This window comes from Acipenser ruthenus, chromosome 4, assembly GCF_902713425.1.
Source record: "Acipenser ruthenus chromosome 4, fAciRut3.2 maternal haplotype, whole genome shotgun sequence".
NCBI lineage: Eukaryota > Metazoa > Chordata > Actinopteri > Acipenseriformes > Acipenseridae > Acipenser > Acipenser ruthenus.
Window position 1 is genome coordinate 3,766,709 of NC_081192.1, and position 22,165 is coordinate 3,788,873.

The following is a 22,165-nucleotide window of genomic DNA, read 5'->3' on the forward strand; positions in this document are numbered from 1 at the left end:
GTAAGTAACTTGAACCCTGCAACTTTTTAGGAGCTGAGAACAATTAAAAAGGTCTAATTAAGCAAATTCTTAGTTCAATTAAGAGTGCAGTTAAGTAATTGAGAGCTCAGTTGGAATGAAAACCAGAAGACACAGTAGGTCCCCAGGAGCAGGGATGGGAAGCCCTACCTTGGAGAAACAGCAGTGCATTGATTCAGGAGTGCTGCCACCTGTTGGCAGGCTCCTGAATAGTCAGAGTCAGAGTCCAGTACGTTGTACACGTGTATTTACAGGTGTGTGTCCAGATAAAATGTTTACGCGGCTAATTAACACACTGACCACACATTTGAACTCATTGTGAACACTGCAAAGCACTGGTTGCCTGACAGAGGATTCAACATACCACAAACTATTCAACATCAGTAATTAAATCTGCAGTGTTCCACAATCCTGCTCAATTGTGCACTGCTTGCACAGTGTTACTACTCTGTCTGTTATCCCATTCCTCTAGCACTCAGAAGACCTTGTAGTTTGTTTTCATTGGCTTGGTTCGTCCTTGCTACAGTTCTAGTACTAAGGGTTTAAGATCAGTAAGGAAACAATGCATAATACTTTAGTTTATTATCTACAGTATAAAGCATGATTAAAATGTATCAATAAAAAAGCTCTTAAAATATCCACCTAAGCCATTGTTTTACAGGAAGCATTCTAAAGTAATTGAAGAAAATGCACATGTTCCGCCAAAGCAAAGAACTTTGGAATTTTTTTTTTTTTTTTTATCTTTCCTGCATTTTTTTGTACATCAAATATTGGCAAACTTGACATTCCTGACTATTTGCTTTATTTTTTTTTTACTTTGAAATACTATTCCAAGCCATGTCGCTTGGAACTCAGACAATGTATGATTTCATACAGATTCATTAAAAAGCTGCACAATGCACTTGCTGATTCAAACAAAAGCCGTCTCTGCTCAGTTACTGTGTGCATGCCTGCAGCCCGGCTGCTTCAGTAACTCATTTGGCTTTATTTCTGGGCCTCACCCTTAATTTATTTTTTTGTTCTAGTTGATAAAGGCAGCAGAAAAATTCCCCAAATGCCTTTTAAATGAGTAACGACAGCATTCAGTTATTTATACTGTTTAGTTCTGGTACTAGAATGGACTAAATGGGATTGAATTAAAAAACAAGCGTCTTGGCCTAAGGTCCCATGCAGTACAGACCACGACTGATTATTTAAGAATAATCATCATACAATACGCATGTACAGTATCATCTTATTAGGCTTCCATCAGCATGTACAGTATCATCTTATTAGGCTTCCATCAGCATGTACAGTATCATTTTACTAGGCTCCCATCGTATCATCTGGGTCATTTGAAAAACAACACAGCAGGGGTCAGTTTATTTCCGAATTCTTTAATGAATCATTTCCTCATTTTAAAGCACAATCACAAAGCCACTGAAACAACACAGGCAGGAAAATCCCACCATGTTCAATTCAGGAATTGTTTAAAGTCAGCCGAGTCATACGAGGCCTGGTAAACTGGTTGATTAATAATGCACTTTTATTCAAAGGGAAATAATAATTCACAGGGAGGGTCACACAGGGTCGGCAGCAAGTGGATTGTCCCAGTCTGACTTCAGTTTTGATCTAAGAGCAGCAGTGTTTGTGAAGAGCGAAAGGGATTTGATGATCAACGATATATAAAGAGGCGCACAGTATGCATTCATCCTCGAGGGAAATTATTGCACAATTTGGGCTTTACTGGGTTAGCATACTTTAGTGTCTTTAGTACAGCTGCCAGCAGTTGCATTAATTCCACAGTGTATGAATGCATTTGAAACTCACTTGGTCTTATCAAGTAACTGTTAAATACAGAATTAACTTTTAATTGTTTAATCCTACCTTTAATCTCATCATCTATTTAATAAAAAAGCATGAGTTGCTGTATATACTGTACTGTATGTATCCCATTTATATGCAGCTGAAATAGTTTTTCAAGGTATTTTTGGAAGCGAAATGGAAATCTCAAGGATGTTTCTGCTTGGTCACCTTGGCTTAGTTTAATAAGGTGTTTAGATGTTTTTCTTATGAGGGGATACAGAAAGTAAAAGCAGGGTTTTTGTTCATCAAAGGGGTTGAGCATCCACTGTTCTCATTAGTACAGTCTTGTACACTCAGGTTTCACTTGACACGTATTCTAGCCACTGACACCTGTAGAAGACAGTATACAATACAGGAAGAAGCAGCAGGGTGCATGTGGATCCCTGCTGTTTCCATGCCTGCCTCATTGGTCCTTGAAGAGTGCTGGGTTCACAGTGGGATTTACTGCAGTGAGTTTCCATCACTTGATTAACGTCCTATTTGGCAGCGGCGGTACAGAGCTGTCTTTGTTATTCTGCAGTGTGAAAGAGACAGAAGTGTTTAAATTTGGGTTTACTGATCTCTGTCCTAAAGAGTCGAAGGCAATCAATCCCAGCATATGAACCTGGCTCTCCCGTGTCACAGAACAAGCCAGCGGGGGGATACAGCCAGGAATGCAGCGATCTGTCTGCTGATCACGGTGGTGATCCATGTCTAGGATTAAAACAACTAATATGCATGTCATTTGAACAGTATTTAGAATGTATTTGTCAACCCAGTATACTGTAACTGTAGTGCTATAGTAAAACTTCATAAATATTATCACTAGATGGTGGCACAAATTGTAACTGCTGAATAAATAAATAAAAAAAAAAGAAAAGAAACACGATTAACATGAGACAATCTGTTTGTGTCAATCCAAACTGGATATAGACAGCAATTTCATTTCTGTTGCTGTCCGGAAAACTATTTTACAATGAGTGGACTGTTAATGCAGTATATACAGTACATGGTTAAACAAATCGATGGGGACCCTTAATATTATAAATAAATGTCAGCTGGTACATTAAAAAAAATAAAAAACACACATTGATTCACTGTCAACTTGACTGATTCTGCTGGCATCAATACAATCTATTGAACAGCACAGTCAGCTAAGAACCTGTGCAATCAGCTGCTACGGGCAGTAAAGCAGAACTCACCATTCCTTGAAACAGACATTTTTAATAAGGCAGCACTGCTTTTGAGTATCAATGCTGTTTAACGAAAAGTTTAAAAGCTGTGCTTCGAATCCCGTTTGGGATCCACGGGGTGCACTGCATTGCATAAAAAAAAGACTATGCAAAAGATGTTATAGTGGAGCTCAAGTCATGCTGTATTCAAGCAGCATGACAGTCTGCGACTGCGCACTGTCATTAGCAGGCCCATTTTGAACAATGCAGCACGCTTCCCTTGATTCTGTGATTATTTTTTTTTTGTTTGTGCCTTTAGAATGCCTGTGGCAAAGTGGTGAGTGAATACAGGTGCTTGCAGTGCAGACTGGATACAAAACAGACAGACAATGATTTCCAGGTGCAAGGGTGTTTATTGATTTAATTAACAATGTCCAGAGCCTTACGGCAAACACCTGTAAATAATAATGTTGGAGTGATACAGCGGCGTGTATCACTCAATATTTGTAATTCCCCGGGTTTGACCCGCAACCAAAAGTCCAGATTTACACACCAACACTAAACACAAAACACAAACGCAGTTCCTAGTGATAGTGAATAAGTACAAGTGGTGTATTACAGTTCTCCATGAAATGCAGGGGTGAAAGTGATGTCCGGGTTTATGCTGGCTTTCGCTACAGCACCGGATTGTGCTACTGGTAGTCTATTAAAAAACAGACGACAGTTAACAAACACAAGACAAAACTCACGGTTCACGATACTGCAACACAGACTCCTTGTAGGTTTAAAGCACTAACCATTTACCAAGGAACAGATCACTTACACTATGTCCCCTATTTATACCCTCGCTCATGACCCCTAGGTTAACGAGCGCATCGGCTCCTCCTATCCTCAGATGCCACGCCGTTTACCGTCTGGGTCATTGAGTTTGGGTACGTAGCTCCGTCCCTTTCCTAAATGACCGACTTCCACCTACCCTAAGGAATAAATTGTTGTGCCATTCAGTTAAGGGTACTCTGTTCCTGTTACACAGTGCCCTCACAGGTCGAGAGGGAGATCTAACACCAAGAATCATTCAATCTCTATCACAGCGTCCCATAATGGATTGCGCACCAACCAAGGCAGGCAGGCTAGTCTTTTCACTGGGCCCTAGTGCCACCCAAAGTACTGGCTTGTGGTACACGAATAAATTACTCAATGGCATATTTTCTCAAATTAATAAATCGATAATCAGGTTGTAAAATTAAACCCAGGTCGTGTCGGGTCATTTAAAACCCGATGGGTACCCTGTTTTCGGGTACCAGTGCCAACTTCTATCTAATGTTACATTCATATAGTCTCGCTGCATGACTGATTGGGAAACCCACTGCACAAAATGAAAAAGAGAAACACACTGAACAGAAGAAGTATTATTTAAAAACATGTCAACATTTTAGACCAAGTCTTTATTAGGGCAAAGTGTAGCTTAGGCTGTAAATGTCAGCGTACAGTATGTCTATAATACCTTGTTTGTGCTGAGATTTCTTTACATCGCTTAAATTAGTGACAAGTATCAGACTTCTGGCAACGCACTTAGGGTTGTCAAAGACTGGGCCTAGTGATTTCATTAAGTCCTGTTGAGAAACATGATGCTCATGTGTTTAATTTAACTCACACTTTTTTCTTTTAAGGTGACTTTAAATAAATGAAATTAGGTTGGCTGTGTATAAAGGGGTTTTACGTCTGAAACTGCTGAAGCATGAGATGCAATGCTGTCTGTCTTTAGGCTCCACAGAACCATCAATGATTCAGGAAAGGTACCCGAGGAAAAGGCACAACTTCACATTACATACATCATGACTCATTTGTATTAACTCAGAGAAAACCTGACCCTGCAGGGAGGCAGAGAAGTAGGTCAGCCTCTACTTGGCAATCACAGAGTCGAGATACTGATCAAGATCGACTCGTTAGGGTGTGACTGTCGCTAATCAGCACGGAGGAAAAAGATCGACTCAAAACTAGCAACCTTGTTTATGGGATATTTTGCCAAAAATGTACTAAAATTAAATATGTAGGAGAGACGGGTACAACATTATATAAACGCATAAAGAATCACCTATCAAACATAAGAAATACAAAAGTAAATGAACCAGTGGTTCAGGACTTTACAAAAAAAACAAGCAGAACAGGAATTACCTAAAATTCGTAGTTTTAGAATAAATTAGACAATGTACAATATAGAAGACTAAAAGAAAATAAATGGATACATAAACTCAGTACCAGGATGCCTGAAGGTTGAAATAGAAAGGAATAGTAGATCATTACATTATCAACTACATCATGTGGTGAGTGACATCACAATAACATTAATAGATTTAAATAGAAATAAATGAGTGTAGTTGCCTTGACATCCAAAACCTATAAGCACCTGCACTGTTTGTTTTCAAACACACTTTCCCTTGACAAAGGTATGTAAACATACCAAAACATTGGGAAGTTGGCTCTTTTGAGCAAAGTATATTGCATCTGTCTTCATTAACATATTTTCTCTTAGTACAGTTTTTACTTTGTTAAGGGTCGCAACGAAAATGCAAATTGCGGTATGTTTTTGCGCTGCGACTGGCCCATCTGAGTACACCTACCACTGAATCCTGAATAAGAGGCTATCCTATTAAACTGATCTCTGCCTTCATAGATACACAGCAGGAAGGCTTGCAGTGCCTTGCCAAGCCCCCTCACTCTGCATCTGGCAAGGCAACTTCAGCTTCCAACACCTGCCCCTCGTGAATCATAGTGCAGCGGAAAGGGCACCTTGATACTGAGTATTATACAGACATGAAGGTGTGGGTTTTACAGCAGTGAAGATATATGTACAGTAGGTGCTCGTGGTGTTCTGTACAAACCTTAGTTCTATAAATATCTGGGGTACGAAGCCTTTTGCCACTTTCATTCCAGTCAAATTCAGTAGTGACTGAAAGTTGGTGCCATGGTGCCAGTTGGGGACCAATTGTAAACGAGATACAGTATGGTGGGACTCAGCCTAAATGTTGTAACTGTTCCTCATGTGTACCTACTGTTAGAACAACTCAACCCCCTTCACAGCTAGAGCACACTGGTAGCTCCATGCACCTCAGTACAGCAGAACACTTGCCCAAAAACAATTAGAAATGAAAATATGGAAACAAATGTATGTTTTGGTATAATTGTCATCAGCAAGTACAATTAGCAGTACTGTAGCTATGTAAAAGGTTTACAATATACTCTCCCTTTGATTACTGTCTAATTAAACAATCCATCATTTCTCCTTTTTCATGTTACCATGTCACCTTGAGGAAAACGAACAATCAAGCCAACGAGAACAAATTACTTTTGCTTTGTCATTCACCCATCATTCACATTTTTCATAACACAGTTACTATTAAAGAAGCTACTTAATGGAACTGCCAAAGGTCTTGTAATGTGAGCTGAGTGTTCTTTAAAGTGACAAGAAAATACAAATTCCAGTTTGGAAGAGGAGTATGAGGAGTACTGAACAGGCTGACCCAGCTCTCCTCAAGCTCGATGGATCTCTTCATCAGGTGACAGGGGGGCAGAGGGGAAGGAGACTGTGACAGCTGTTGCCAGGCAACCAGTAATGGGAGAAATATAACAGAGAAATCAGCACAGTGGTACACAGGAATTAATCACAGGAGGACCAGGGGAAAGCCAACCGCTGTGTCTCCTATGAGTTTACACGATTTACTGAATTTACTGAATGCGTTTCTTTAGCCATTATTATTTATTTAATTTATCTATTTACAACACATAACCCAAAACTGTACTTTTTTTCATAAAATATTTTAAAGGTGAAATAAAAAATATATATATATATATCCTCTCCTTAGCATGACACCATTCTCACCAGACCACTGTTTTACTGTTCATCATTTTGCTTTTCAGATTTCATTTCACTTTGATTTAGGTGAAGTAGATTTTTTATGCTGTAATCGTGTATTACAGATAATCGTGTATTACAGATAAAAGGACCACATCAGCTTCCAACAGGAAACTAATGTGGCGTCAAGTTCTAATCTTACTGTACCTGTAACTGTGGAAATAGAGACAAAAAACATAAACAGACTAATTAGAGTCCACAACTGACTTTAACTACAAGCATTCCAATCATATATCAAGCACATCCCATTTTGACCAGCATAAAACACGGGCTGGTCTGCTGGGATTCGTATGAGCAACAGCCAGGTGGTATTAAACACATACATAATATCTCAAAACGAGACACAAAGGTTACCTGTCTCTGACAGAGAATAGGACAGCAAACATCGCTTCCCATTCATAATACATGATTATGTGCTATTCATGCAAACAGTACATCAGGAGCCTACAGCTAAGCCCTTCAAATCAACACACTGATCGAAGCTCATTACTCTTCTCCATGCGCTTGGCTGCGAGGAGGACCCCTTACTCTGCTGGAAAGCATGTACACGTACAAGCCAGTTAATGCTGACACAGACCACCTTTCATGGATTGTCCCAATCAGATTCCCAAGTAGACAAGTGGGCTTCAAGAAACAGCCTATTTCCATTGAGGTGGTCATTTTTAACCTGACTTACAAATAAAATTGTTTGCATCTATTTCATTTGCTTGCTTCTGTAACGGTGTGTTTTATCTATCATTCTTATTCATTTCCCTTCAGTTGTTTTATTAGGATTTTTGTTTATTATTATTATTATTATTATTATTATTATTTTGTAATTTTTACTACTTCTTGATGCTGCAGGCTTCTTTCTGTTTTAGCTGACATGTAAAGTGCTTTGAGATGCTGTGGGTATGAAAGGTGCTATATACAGTAAATAAAATACACTGAAATTGAATAGAATATTATTATTTATTTCTTAGCAGATGCCCTTATCCAGGGCGACTTACAATTGTTACAAGATATCACATTATTTTTACATACAATTACATTTTTTTTTTCTTTTTCTTTTTTTTTTACACATTATTATTACATACAATTACCCATTTATACAGTTGGGTTTTTACTGGAGCAATCTAGGTAAAGTACATTGCTCAAGGGTACAGCAGCAGTGTCCCCCAGCTGGGATTGAACCCATGACGCTCCGGTCAAGAGTCCAGAGCCCTAACCACTACTCCACACTGCATAAGGAGGCAGAGTGGCGTGTAACACTGGCCCCAGGTTGAAAGCCTTTTGAAACCAGTCCCTTTATTTTTCCTGTCAGCCTCAGACCAAGATTAAATTGGTTTGAAGAGGGACGGTCCCATTCCCAGTTAGGATTGCGTACTGGTGAAAACCGGTTGTCCCAAGTCACTCTAATAGAGTTATCTGTGCAATTATATCAGTCCATGTTGCTGCTAGTTAATGATAAAGGATTGAGAGATTTAATTAAATAAAGTCACCTTTACACTGTCAGCTGTAAATCATAACGAAGCGAGCTGCATTAATACAGCATAGCCACCCAAAACCATAGCATCTCTGTATCTTATCAGCTCTGTATCTTATCAGCTCTGTATCTTATCAGCTCTGTATCTTATCAGCTCTGTATCTTATCAGCTCTGTATCTTGGCTTGTAATGATACCCAAAAGCTCATCTTGCCTTATTCAACAGTAAAAGCAACTGTGCCAAAAATATTTAAACATGACATTGCATTAACACACTGCCTTTGGAGAAAGAGCGCTTCCTTAAAATAGTGTCAAAAAAGCTGAATTCAGACTTGCACGAAAGTGAGCCAACCACAAGCTTGTCTTAATTCTAAATCGCCTGTCTGTCAACCGTACACCGACACAAGCAGAGTCATTATTGTTAGAGCAAAACATTTAACTGTACAACCAACACTGGCAAAAAGCCAAATGCAACTGCAGATGTGATGAGTGAAAATGTAACTCAAGCCCCAGAGGACACAGAAGTATATCCTTGCTGGTATTACATCACAGGTTAATAAGATATCCAGTAAACCCCATTAAACAGATGACGTGTTTGGTACAGTATCAAAAGTAAGATGTATTTTTATGTTAAACTGGAGAAAATCTGGTGTGATTTAAAATACAAAAGACAGATCAAAGTACCACTCTTAATTTGAATATAGCTTGTAATATTGATGAGATTTGCTCAAAAAAAAAAAAAGTTTTTCTTTTTAAGCCAAGCAAGCTTCACGCTGGATGGATATGAGTAAGTGCAACCGTAAAATAACAGTTTAAAAGAAATGTTATGGTAATAATAATCATGTGACAGGGTGATAGTTTTTTTTTTTTTTTTTAATTATTATTATTATTATTATTATTATTATTATTATTATTATTATTATTATTATTATTATTATTATTAAATCTTTGTCTTGGATATTCTGCTTGTCTTGTATTATAAATCTGTGATACCATCTCTGGGATCTGATGGGAATGCACAAAAACAACCATCATGAGCTTACAGTTATAGAGTTAGAAATGAACTAAAGGAGGGTTTGATATTAGAAATAATATGAAGAGATCAAATTGAATGAAGCATGCTTGAAAACAGGTTTGTGTAAGATGATGCAAGCATGGAAGAGATGGTACATGGCAGAGGAGCAGCTGTGGTTTCTGATAAGAAACTGCTTAAATAAGATAAGTGTGAACACAACAGAAACCACATAAGAAAGTATACTGTTATGAAACTGTATGTTGAGGCATATACATATATTATTAACTATATTATATTATTAATACATATATATATAAACTAAGAAATGTGTACAAGTTCTTTGAATCTGACAGCCATGTCCACATCTCCTGTTTTGCCTGAAAGAGGCCCTCTCTGTTATGAGGTAAACCCTTATCTTGAAACTACCTGACTAGTATATTCTGCCTAGGAGTATATTTTTCAACAACTGTTACTTAATAAACTGTGTGATTTGTCTATTTTGTTGTTATCCAAGATATTGTACTACAGCAGTGGCTTAACATTACAATAAGCTATTAAATATAAAATTCTCGGTTTAAAATTCTGGTTTACATGGTATGCTGTGGTAATGATTATTGTTATTTTGTTGACACTTTTATTTGTCTGGGAAATATGTTCTTAATAAAATAATACCCTTTTGAAACCAGGCCACCTGAAATTGCATTGGCTTAAAAGATGCATTACGTAATGATGGTAACAGTAAATAACTAGAGAAACATTCACAGCACAAATAATTATGAAATAGTAATTAAAATATCTTACAGTTTTACAGACCTTAGTGGGCTGTAGCATATACACTTTACAGCGTTTTTTTGTGTTATGAAGGATTATAAAAAAAGACATAGAGCCTACCTGGGGATTGGATTTTAAGCAGGATGTTTTCTGTTCAGGGTGAAAAGTCCCCAGGTGTTTTCACATTGGACAAGCTGTCTGATTGTATGCAAGGATTTTTTTTTTTTTTTTGCATATAATGCATTTTACTTTTTTTTGGGTGTCATCAGTGAATGAAAAGCAACTCCAACCAGCTGACTTGCTCTTTCCCTTTGTTTTGCTCCCTGTCGACATTTTTACCAAACTAATGATGTTGTTGTTGGACCAATATTGCACAGTTAAGTCAATAGCCAAAGAGCCCCTATCACATGACTGAGGTGAGAAACCAACAGTTACAGAAAAGCCACCGTTGAGCAAGAAGTAACTGTTACAGGTACTTACGGATTCATGCAAACTAAACTGTAACAATAATATTGTAATAATAATTAGGGATGTGATTTTGTCACGGTTAAAATATGTAAAAGTCAAGCACAGTCAAGGTTAAAAATAGACAATTTCAAGGAATGGTCACGGCTACAAAGATTTGAACTTAAATTGAGAGGAACGGTAGTTCCTCGTGCAAAGTTATCAGCGAGAACTGCCAGAGACTCTATAGAGCACGGATTGTTTATGTGTTTTCAGGTGATTGGCGCAGCAAAAGCAAATCAGCCAAAAGTATCATTTCATTTTTAATTTGTAGTTCTCAACACTCTTAGGTGAAATGTAGAAAAAAGTCAATACCTGTCATACAGTAAGAGAAATAAGCCGCCAAAGTAAGGTAAAAATGTCCTTCTCCTTTTTCTCCCGTTTTAGGCACTTTTATCCATAAATATATGGATATATGTATATTATAGGACATCCGAGTTTAATGACAATTCACTTGTTTTGTCAATATGGAAATATAATGGGGAATGCATTTATTTTGACATCTGTATCATTTATATGTTTTAAAATGGAACATTTTCCTGGAAAAAATATGAATATAAAAAAGGCCTGGCGTGTGTGGGGTTTGATGAAACTATAACCTTCAGTTTGCAAACGTGTTGTGTTATATACTGTCAGCGCTTATTTGGTAAAAGCAAAAAATAAATAAATAAATAAATACATTAATAAATATTGAAATAAATTAATACATAAATCAATACATAGACATGTATTTATTTCTTTATATAGATATTTGTTTATTTATTTTGCACTATCAGATATAAAAACTGCCATTTAATACTGTATGAAACAAAAATAATTACTCAAGTTATTTTTCAATTGTGTATTAGTGAAAATTTTTGTACATAAAGGTCGTCATGCTTTCATATATTTTTACTTTCAAATTAAAAAATATATTGTAACGACCCAGACAATTGCTTTGTTGCAGAACTTGTTGACTGTTCAGTTTGTCTCGTCTGTCTTTTATGTATTGTAAAGGGAACGGGTCAAGCCGTTACTTAGCATGGGAACAGGGAGTGAGTGAATGAGTGGGGAGAATGTGTGCTGCTGTTTTCGGAGGTTGCATGGATGTGACACAAAGCAAATAGGCACAACTGTAAAAGCGGTGGGGGTCAAGGTTGCCCCAATGGTTTCTTGAAACTTGGCTTGTGTTTTTGGTGTCTGCACTTTAAATGGCTGTGCACTTTTGATAACTTTTGTTTCAGATATATTTATTCATGCAACATACATACAATATTTTAGTATTTGTGCAAAGTAAATATATATTTAATGTATTTAACATGTATTTAATGTGTTTTTAACACACGCTTCTAGTCAAAAGGAAAAAATAGATTTGTTTTTAACTTTACCTTTTAAAACAAAAACAGTAACAGTAATATACTTGCCTTTTAATTTCAACAGGTATACCTTGGTGTCCGCTGTAAAAATAAATAATCTGAACACTGAAATTTCGTTGTAAATTGAGAATTTTACCATATCCTTTTTGTTAACGTTTATATTTAAACACAGCTGTGGGTTTGGTATTACAAGATGTACATTAAAAGATTACAAGGATTGCTCTGCATTTACACTGTGGACAGGTTAAGCACCTCAGGAACATAAGAAAGTTTACAAACGAGAAGAGGCCATTCAGCCGTTCTTGCTCGTTTGGTTGTTAGTAGCTTATTGATCCCAGAATCTCATCAAGCAGCTTCTTGAAGGATCCCAGGGTTTCAGCTTCAACAACATTACTGGGGAGTTGGTTCCAGACCCTCACAATTCTCAGTTGTGCTAGGAGTCCTGTTGGTTTATCTTGCCATTATATTTTCTCGTACTCCAGATACATGTTACAACTGCAGACAACTGACCAAATAGTATTTCAGAATGACCACATTTCTGGTGTAACTAATGTGAGCAACAGTGAGGTCCAACAACATTCAAGTTCAACTGCAGTTTGAGGGACACAGCAACACACCCGTAAAGCAGTGTAGGAAAACCTAAGAGAACATTTAGATCAGAATGGCAACTTTCAGCAGTGTAGCATGAGAAACTGCACCCCATGAGATAGTGCGGGCCTGTACAGTCACGTGACCAAACGTGTCAATGTCAGTATGAATGGCTTTCCTTTGATTCAGAGAGCATGGTGATGTTCTGCACCATATGCAAAACACACCCAAATGTGGCTGACCATTCTACTGTAAACTGGAACATATCACAATCCATGATACAAGTAAGGCTCATGTAATGTGTTTTCAGGCAGACAAAGCCTAAACTGTTCCAGATAAAAACAACTATGGACATGTGTTTCTTGCGTATGAATGAAGAATTATGTACATCATATTGCTTCAAGAGATAAAGCCTTGAGAAATTTCCCTTATCTAGTGGAGCTATTACAGAAATGCAAAGGCACTGCTGGTGCTGCAGTTATGCGAGGAAAGCATGTGGGAGTTTCAACTCAATTGAAACAGTCCTTGTCATGGCTGACCAGTGTACATTGTGTGGCACACCTTTGCAGCTTGCAGTTCTCGATTCCCAAAGAGAAATGCCTGTTGTAAGAGAGACTGAACGAACTGTAAGATCTCTTTGGCGTCTATCATTCTTCACCCAAAAGAATGACAGAGCTGGAGTTAACAAGCAAATTGCTACACACTGAACTGTGGACATTTGTAGAGGTTTACTCTATGAGATGGGTAAGTAGCCAACTTGATGCAGTTGGTACTTCGCTTAAAAATTTTGATCCAGTTGTATGCCACTTGGAAAATATTGAAGCATCTTCAGTATCTGATGAAGCAAAAGGCATGCTGAAGTTTCTGAAAGATGGAAGGAAAACCTGGTTCATGTAATTGTCTAGGTTGTCAAAAGTGTTTCAGTCTGACAGCCTGTTGGTGACCATAATAAACCCAAACGTGGAAAGCACTATACTGGAAATAGAAAAGCTTTAGTGCAGACCTGGATGCTATGAACGTAATTTTCTCACTAGCATTGAATCAGGTCCACATGCCTCTACCACCACCAGCTGCCAGTCACCTAACCCCAGAAAAACAGAGAAAAGATACAGAGGGAGGAGTTAAGCAGCTTCCGGACATGAGCAAGGTCATTGACTGAGTCATATAAGCAGGACATTAAAAGTAAAATGTGTGCTGAACTTAAACAATACTTAGTAGATCATTTTGAGCCAATGTGGAACAATGCACAATTGCAGCTGTTCCAGGTGTTTGACATCCTCTTGGCCACCAAAGAGCTGACAAACTATGTAGTAACAGAAATCACTGAACTGGGTTTCAGGTTCACGCCTTTACTTAAAAAGGCAACTGGATTTTCCACTGATGAAGCAGAAATAATATCTCTCCTTCTGCAAGAGTGGAAAGACTTCAAATCAGCTGCTAAAGATCTGGCCACCCTGACTGGTGCTACAAAGGGTTTCTACAACAGCAAACGTTTCTCAGCACTAAGAGTAATTCTTACAGCCTTACAATACCAACAAACACTGCTGCTTGTAAGCGAGGATTCAGTGCCCAAAACAGGATTAAAAGCACGATCCGATCTTGCTGATATTGATAATCTAATTGTGATCAGCATGAATGGACCATTACTGGAAAACCTTGATGCGGAACCTGCTGTTCTGCATTGGTATCACAAAACCCCTGGCTACCGTCACTTGGCTGGTCATCAACATTCCCACCCCTGACAAAAACCTTGGGCAAATACACTGTGAGGCGGGAATGAAGTTTATTTAGTTTCTTGAATGTGAAGAATTTAAAATGCAAAAACATGTACAATATTTTAATGAATGGAGTAGTATTGTTAGGCAGATGTTAGTAATTCATTTTTCAAGTAGTGTGCGTAAAAGTTTCTTTCTTTTTTGGCCACCAAAAAAAATGCCCATAGTAGAGCAGGTTGGGGAGATGGCATCATCTTCATATCCTTAAAATATAGCCCACTTTTTGTATTTGTTTCTGTAATACAGGCTTTAGTATATACAGTATTCAGACCAGCGCCTGCTCCTCCTACCTGCAATGCGGAGGACGGCCCTCTCTGCTGGGTCCAGCACGGTCCCATTCCCGGACGCTGATTTGGACCGCTTGGTTCTCTGGTGCTTGGACAGGTTCCAGGGCAGAGTGTCCCCCGGGCTGGGAGAGCTGCTCCCCCCGCTGGAGCTCTCCTCCGCAGGAACCTTCGTCTTCTCCTTCCTCCCAGACATGGGCTTCTGAACAGACACACAGAGAGGGCATTAAGAAGGGGCAGGGAAGCCCTGAGACCCAGGCTGAGATAACCAGCTCATGGAGTGCTCAAGACAAGGGTTGTGTTTTCTGTGCAAAATGTAAATCGTGTTCAACAACAACAAGCTAAGGTGGGCCACAAAGGTTCATTTGAGGTTCAGTTTCATTTAAACATCAATGCTATTTCCTCTGAGGAGCTAAAATAAAGGACAGTACTGGTACAAGGCCGAAGCAAGCCATGGTGTCAATTCTACTGTATACAGTATAGGATTACTGGTAGTTAAGTAACTTTGAGAACAAATGATTTTTATATGAAGGAGACACAGCACCCTAAACAGGTTTTTGTAAAGCTGTGCATTGGCAACCCTATAGGCCATCTCTTTGACAGACCAACGGATTTCATTCCAGTCTACAGTCCCAAAGGTTCAGTGCAGACAGTTTGGTATTTCTCTATTATAAATAGAACAAACGACTTCAAGACACTGCTAGCTCTGAACAGCGCAGGAATTCAAACTGGTTAATAATGCTGCCTCTGTTAAGGCAGGTCACTATGGGTGTAGACGTACACATGGAATGACCAGCTAGAAGGTCATTCTATTCTTGCTCTAATAGATTTAATGTATGGCAAGAAATGACGTTCCAGAACATGAATCCTTCAATAAATACTAGATAATAAAAGTGTGCTTTCATTCTCTTGTTGTTAGTATCGCTTCCCACTACAAAAAACAAGCATGTCACTGAAACCCATCCCCCGTCACGGCTTTACAAAACTACAGTAAAGCTAGTAGCATAGTCCTAAAAGACCTCTGGAATATAGATTTTCTTAAACAGGAATTATTATATGAATTCACATTTTATTTGTATAATACTGAACTTCTAGTAACACATATAATAGGTAATGCGTTTATCTGATTTCTACAAGTATTTCCACAATGCTTCGTCTGTGTTTGTGCACACAGTTGTAGTTGATGCACTGTTGCTGTCGTTTTCATCAATATGTTTAGCCTTCTTAAAGAAGCAGTTCATAATAGAAAACATTCTATTGCTCTTTTCATTGCATCAAGAGAACTACTGACTGAAGCTGCATCACACTTCAACAAGCGGTTCTGTAGTTAAGTGCAAAACTCTACAGTGTGACACAATGTGTACAGGTTATCCCTGTGGGGTATACTTCATCTTTACTTGCGCTACAGTTAACCACCAATGACTCTGTCTGCTCTGGAACTCTACAAGGGATTACAAGATTGGATATTTCCTATAAATTGGTTTTGTCAGTAGCAGGTTCTAAATGGCCAGCAATGGCTGTGTTCATGGCTGAGTTATTGACATTAGCGATTACTTTGATCACCATTTTGAAAGCTCTTAGAAATTGATACCAGCTGTTGGCCCCTAAAGTAATGTGTCTGTAGGCCAACATTGCATTCTTTTTAGGCTTCATTTTCAAAATAAGTGATGTGTTTAATTAAAAGATAAATTGCTTGCCAATAAGTTTAGTCAGGCAATTTGGAGGAAAATGGTACTGCAGCCAATGAACAGCAGAGAGACAGCTGATGTGGTAAATCTAAATATCGTCCACCACTGTTTCAATTATTAAAAGAAGATACTTTGAGAAAAGCAACATGGCCAACAGTGTGTGCAAGTCTCTTAAGGGTATTTATGTTTGTCCTTAAAAGTAAATAAAATTACAGATCCAAATGTGATATGCCAATGATGTCTTTGGTTTAGACCTAAATAATAGACACCAGTAGCTTTAGCACTAGAACCGCCATGCGGGTCAATTTGACCCATTTTGGATTTAAAATGTTACTTACTCTTCCATTGTAAATCGTATGTGTATGTCCGTTTTTGACTTTTCCTAAAGATATTAATTAAATATCATGATGGTGTTTGATAGCCAGAATCGCAAAAAGTTTTTTTTAATATAACGTAAGATTTTCTATTTTTGTGTATATGCAGCAAACAAGACATTGCAGCAAACAAGAGATTGCTATGATTGTGGATTTGTACAATTGCCAACTCAGTGAAAGCCTAGTTGCTTCATTTCTCAATGTACCTGGGAGACATCAATCCTTCATTTTGTTCCAGAAATACAACTGGGAATATATCAGAAGGAAATATTTAATCTTGAAAGTAGTTATTTTGATGGGAATATGGCAAGCTGCACTCAGATGCATACAGCAAACTGAAATGACAGGTAGGATAACAACTTATGTGCCTAATATGAAATGTATGTTATATATTATTTTTGATATAGTACTTTTAGAAAAAAAATTTTTAGTTTTAAAGGTTTGTATGTACCAGTTTACACAATTGTGTTCAATGGAACTGCGTCACAACTCCTGGATGCAGGCACAGAGCCAGCAGGCAGACGTGTACGCAGCATAGAGTACAATGCAGCCGTCATATCGGAAGTAGTGTTATATTTTCTTTTTATGTAGTATTAGAAACAATTATTTTGGTTTTACAGTTTTGTGTGTACATATACCCGTTTACAGCTGTACACAGGTATATGAAAATACCCGTTTCTTTTGAAATGTGTATTTTATTATATTTTTTCACTATTTGTAGTCATGCTGTATATGCACTCATTTTGAAAATAAAGCCTTTATGTTTAATTTTCCATTTAAATACGGTGTTTCTGCGATGCAAATGTTAGATATGATATTCATGAATAAAACTTTCCAGTTGATACCTGATAGTATGTCTTTCATTTTCATAACGAAGCAGTTTAAAAATGTATGGGTCAAAATGACCCACGTGGCAGTTCTAGGTAGTTCGAAAATCTGGCGGTTCTAGTGTTAAATAAAATTCTGCAATGCAAATATTGAATTATTATTATTATTATTATTCATTTCTTAGCAGACGCCCTTATCCAGGGCGACTTACAATTGTTACAAGATATCACATTATACATTATTTCACATTATACAGTTATCACATTATTTTTACATACAATTGCCCATTTATACAGTTGGGTTTTTACTGGAGCAATCTAGGTAAAGTACCTTGCTCAAGGGTACAACAGCAGTGTCCCCCACTGGGGATTGAACCCACAACCCTCCGGTCAAGAGTCCAGTGCCCTAACCACTACTCCACACTGCTGCCCTATGAATTGGGCCCTGACAATTGAAAAGACAACTTGCATTGTTACAGCATCACTAAAGCCTTGACTATATGAACCCTCCATTGTGTGTAACTGCAGGACATGACTGTACCTAATGCACTGTATTTAAAGGGGTGCTATCATACAAAGTTAGTTTTGGAGGTTTCTTGATTGGAGATGATTATGTCATAATGACAATTTCATAGTAATAATCTGACTATCCAAACGAATCAGTCCAGATACCAATGTTCATGTTGACACAGCAACAATGTACGTATGCCTTAACAAAATGAAACAGTAAACCATACAATGTAATTGAATGTACAAAATAATGTGATATCTTGTAACAATTGTAAGTCGCCCTGGATAAGGGCGTCTGCTAAGAAATAAATAATAATAATAATAATAATACACTGAAAGGTCTTCCAGTAGTTGTTACACATCCCAGTGCATGTGTTTGCACATTAGTTATTGCAGAGACAGCAAGACACAAAATAAGCCAATATAGTGTACACAGGGGTGGGAACACAGCAGAAATTATAGGCATACAAGAACATCTTAAAAGTGTTTTAGAAAATATTTGCATTCCCAGGACTTCTTTTTTTTAATTAAGTCAATTCGTTTGCTTAAATGTGCATTCCAAAACTGTCTTGTAAGTGCATAAATGTACCCTCAGGGTAACTCTACATGTGTGTTCCGTGATCTAAGTATTAAAAACCGCCCCCAAGTTCCTCCTGTAAATAAGAACTTGGCTTCAGCTTGCTTAATCCACTGAATACAATTTAAAACAAGTAATTTGCTACTGAACCATATAAGAAAAAGAACCATGCTGTTTTACAGTTCATATTTTATTAATAATTTGGTTAGTTCCAAGATAACAATATACCAGGCTTTGTGTGACAGAGAACGAATGAATCCTAGTCAACAATCTCCCTCCCGACCTGTGAGGGCGCGGTATAACAGAAACGGGGTCCCCCAAACTGGATGGTTCGGCAGTTCATTCCAGGGTCAGTTGGAAGTCAGCCATTCAGAAAGGGGGTGGAGTCACAATACCAGAAGCCATCGCCTAATGCGGTAGGTGATGTGTCAGTCATGAATTGGAGCATTTGTGATTGCACTCGCTACCGAAGGGGGCGTGGCTGAAGGTATATCAGGGAATGTGGCCAAGCAATCTGTTTCTTTGTTATGGAAAGACCTGTAAAGGACGTATGAACAAAAAAGAAACTGTGAGTTTTTGAATGTTGCATTGCCTGTCTATTTAACAGTTATATTTGTCATTATAGAAGGCTAAACTCCAGGAGCTATAGCTAAACAACCAGCTATTAAACCCAGACTACACTTCACCACTGTGCACGTATAAACCTGTAAATCACCACTTTCACTGAGAGCACTCACTCTGGACTTGTGACCGTGTTGTGTTTGTGTGTGTCTTGTTTAGTGTCTTATTATTTCGGGACTAAACCTTGTGGTTTAACTGAGCAATACACATTGGTGTGTAGAGCCAGTTATTATTATTTAAGAGTTGCGAGCACGCCAACCCAGCCAAATAAAGAGCTGTTTTCACCTTGAACTGTCCTGTGTCTGTTATTCCTGAGCACTGCATCACCACTACACCTGCGCACTGCAACCACTTTGCCACACTTTGTTATAGAACATTGGCATTGCCCCAATTTCAATGAGCCACCTCCTTTAGGGGTTGTGCAATTGCAATGCTCTGTAGAGTATGTATTCAGAAGTGATTATTGTTGAGTTGCACATGGCCCTCAAGCCTTGTTGTTTCCAGATTATTACCTGCCTCGCATCTGTTGTGTATCTGCACTTCGGTCCAACTGAGACATTATTTCAAACACATCTTTCAATGCTGATAACACTGTGGTTGACAGCTTGCATTTTCAGTCCTGCCGTCTCACTGTGGAATGTGGCTCAGGTTAGGAACTGAGTGCTTTCCACGTCTGCAGCCCTGGGGGTCACCCCTCCAAGACTTACATTACTACACCTTCTCTGTACAGCTGTGGTGCAATCATCAGCCACTTTACTGATTGGATATCAGACATCAGATATCGCGTAGCTAATCGGCAATAAGCAATCTAATAGGCAATAATCAATGCATTGAAAACAAGAAGCCAAAAAAAATTCAAAGTGTAGACTCTTCAGAAATACCTTTATGCAACTGAAAATATGCATGTGCATATTGTTATATAATATGCATTGAGACAGCTTTATTATTAGAAAGCAACAGGCTATACAGTATAGGCTTGTGACGGAAATATGAGTTCTGGTTGTAAATCTCCCTCCCGACCTGGGAGGGCGCTAAGTAGCGAAAGGGAAAGGCTTTGGATGGGTTGGCCTGACAGTTCATTTCTTGGGTTGGAAAGTCAGTCAGCCTGGAAAAAGACAAGGCTCCGTTGCAGCAACGTATTGACTCGGAAGGTAAACGAGGTAGCAGCTACAGGCAATAGAGTCAGCTGTAATCATTTACCAAGGGGTCATGCATGATTGCATAAAGGGGGCCGGAGAATCGTAAATCTTTTCCTTTGCTTGTGTTCAGAGAAGAACGGAACTGGAAGGACCTGGAGAGTTCCCAAAAAGAAACAAAAAGTATTTGTGCGTGTTTTGTTTGTTTTTGTTACTGTTAGTAATTGTCTTTTGTTTGTAAATTCACTAGACGGCTAACACGTCTCCGGAACTGTCGCCTTGGGCCAGCACTACCCGGAACAACAACACCACAGTCACTGTTATTTGTTATCACCCACCTCAAGCACTACTGCACGCACCCGGACTGGTGATTTGTGTTAGTAGTATTGTGGGAGCGGATAACGTGTTATTATTTGTTTTGTTTACAAATCATTATTATTATTTTCCTGCCGAGCTTTACACTAGGGGTGTATTGCCGGAGGATTATTGTTTGGTCGCCAGACCAGGATTTGTGTAATAATAAAAAGAACATTTCCAAATTGGATTACAGTTTTCACTTGTGATTATTTCTGCACTGCATCACCTCTGCATCTGGTCTTAATCAGCAGCCACTTTGCTATAAGGCTATACATATCGTTATAGCCATATAAGCAGGCAGTGTGGTCCAGTGGTTAAAGTCCAGGGTTTGTAACCAGGAAGTCACCAGTTCAAATCCCACCTCTGCTGACTCGCTGTGTGACCCTGAGCAAGTCACTTAACCTCCTTGTGCTCCATCCTGCGGATGAGATGTTAAATCAATGTCTTATTGTGACTCTGCATATAATCCATAGTTCACAGCCTACCTCTGTAAAGCACTTTGTGATGGTGGTCCACTATGAAAGGCCCTATATAAAATAAAGATATTATTATTTAAACAACAGTGTATTACTGTGGAGATATCTGCTGATTCCAGGCCACTGTAATCTCACACTTCTGAAGTTTTCTCAACGGCATGACATCACAATCTACTGTAGTGTCTGTCAGTACTGTACCTGCTGTTACAGGTCCACACAGCTTCAGAATTTCAAATCACTTTTCAGTAACGGGTCCCAGTGATTACTAATCCTCCACTTTTATTATTATTTGTTTATTTAGCAGATGCCTTTATCCAAGGTGACTTACAGAGACTAGGGTGTGTGAACTATGCATCAGCTGCAGAGTCACTTACAATTACGCCTCACCCGAAAGACGGAGCACAAGGAGGTTAAGTGACTTGCTCAGGGTCACACAATGAGTCAGTGACTGAGGAGGGATTTGAACCGGGGACCTCCTGGTTACAAGCCCTTTTCTTTAACCACTGGACCACACAGCCTCCACTTGAGTATAAAGACCTGTGTAACTAACTTGGGGCTCTGCCATCAAGTTTATATCAGGCTGTTTGGAAAATACGATATCACTGAGACCCCATTATCTATTTGAATTTATTTCAGTTACATTTAAATTGTTGATTTCAAATCCACCAAGCTGTGACTGGGGGGGGGGTAGTTGTACTAAGATAGGCCAGTCACAGTGCAAACATACCTCAATTTGCATTTTTCTTGCGAAAATTCGCAAAGTATACATTTTGTCGTATGTACTAAGAAAAAATATGTTAATGAAGAGAGCCACACTATACTAATTTAAATATCTGTTGCATCATCTTAGCGAGATCTCTAGCATTGCGAGAGTCGTGCAACATTTTTTCCAATAAGTAATGAAAGGCAGTTTATT

General features: G+C 38.5%; 1 protein-coding gene across 4 annotated transcripts in view; it reads right to left on the bottom strand.

Moving 5' to 3' along the window:
- plecb (plectin b) overlaps positions 1-22,165 on the bottom strand; it is a 242,075-nt gene that overhangs the window by 197,698 nt on the left and 22,212 nt on the right. For all 4 annotated transcript variants that reach the window (XM_059021366.1, XM_059021364.1, XM_059021394.1 and 1 more), the window contains exon 2: positions 14,690-14,885. In XM_059021366.1, coding sequence (XP_058877349.1) covers positions 14,690-14,879 — 190 coding nt within the window. In that variant the 5' untranslated portion in view covers positions 14,880-14,885. The remainder of the gene's footprint in view (positions 1-14,689; positions 14,886-22,165) is intronic.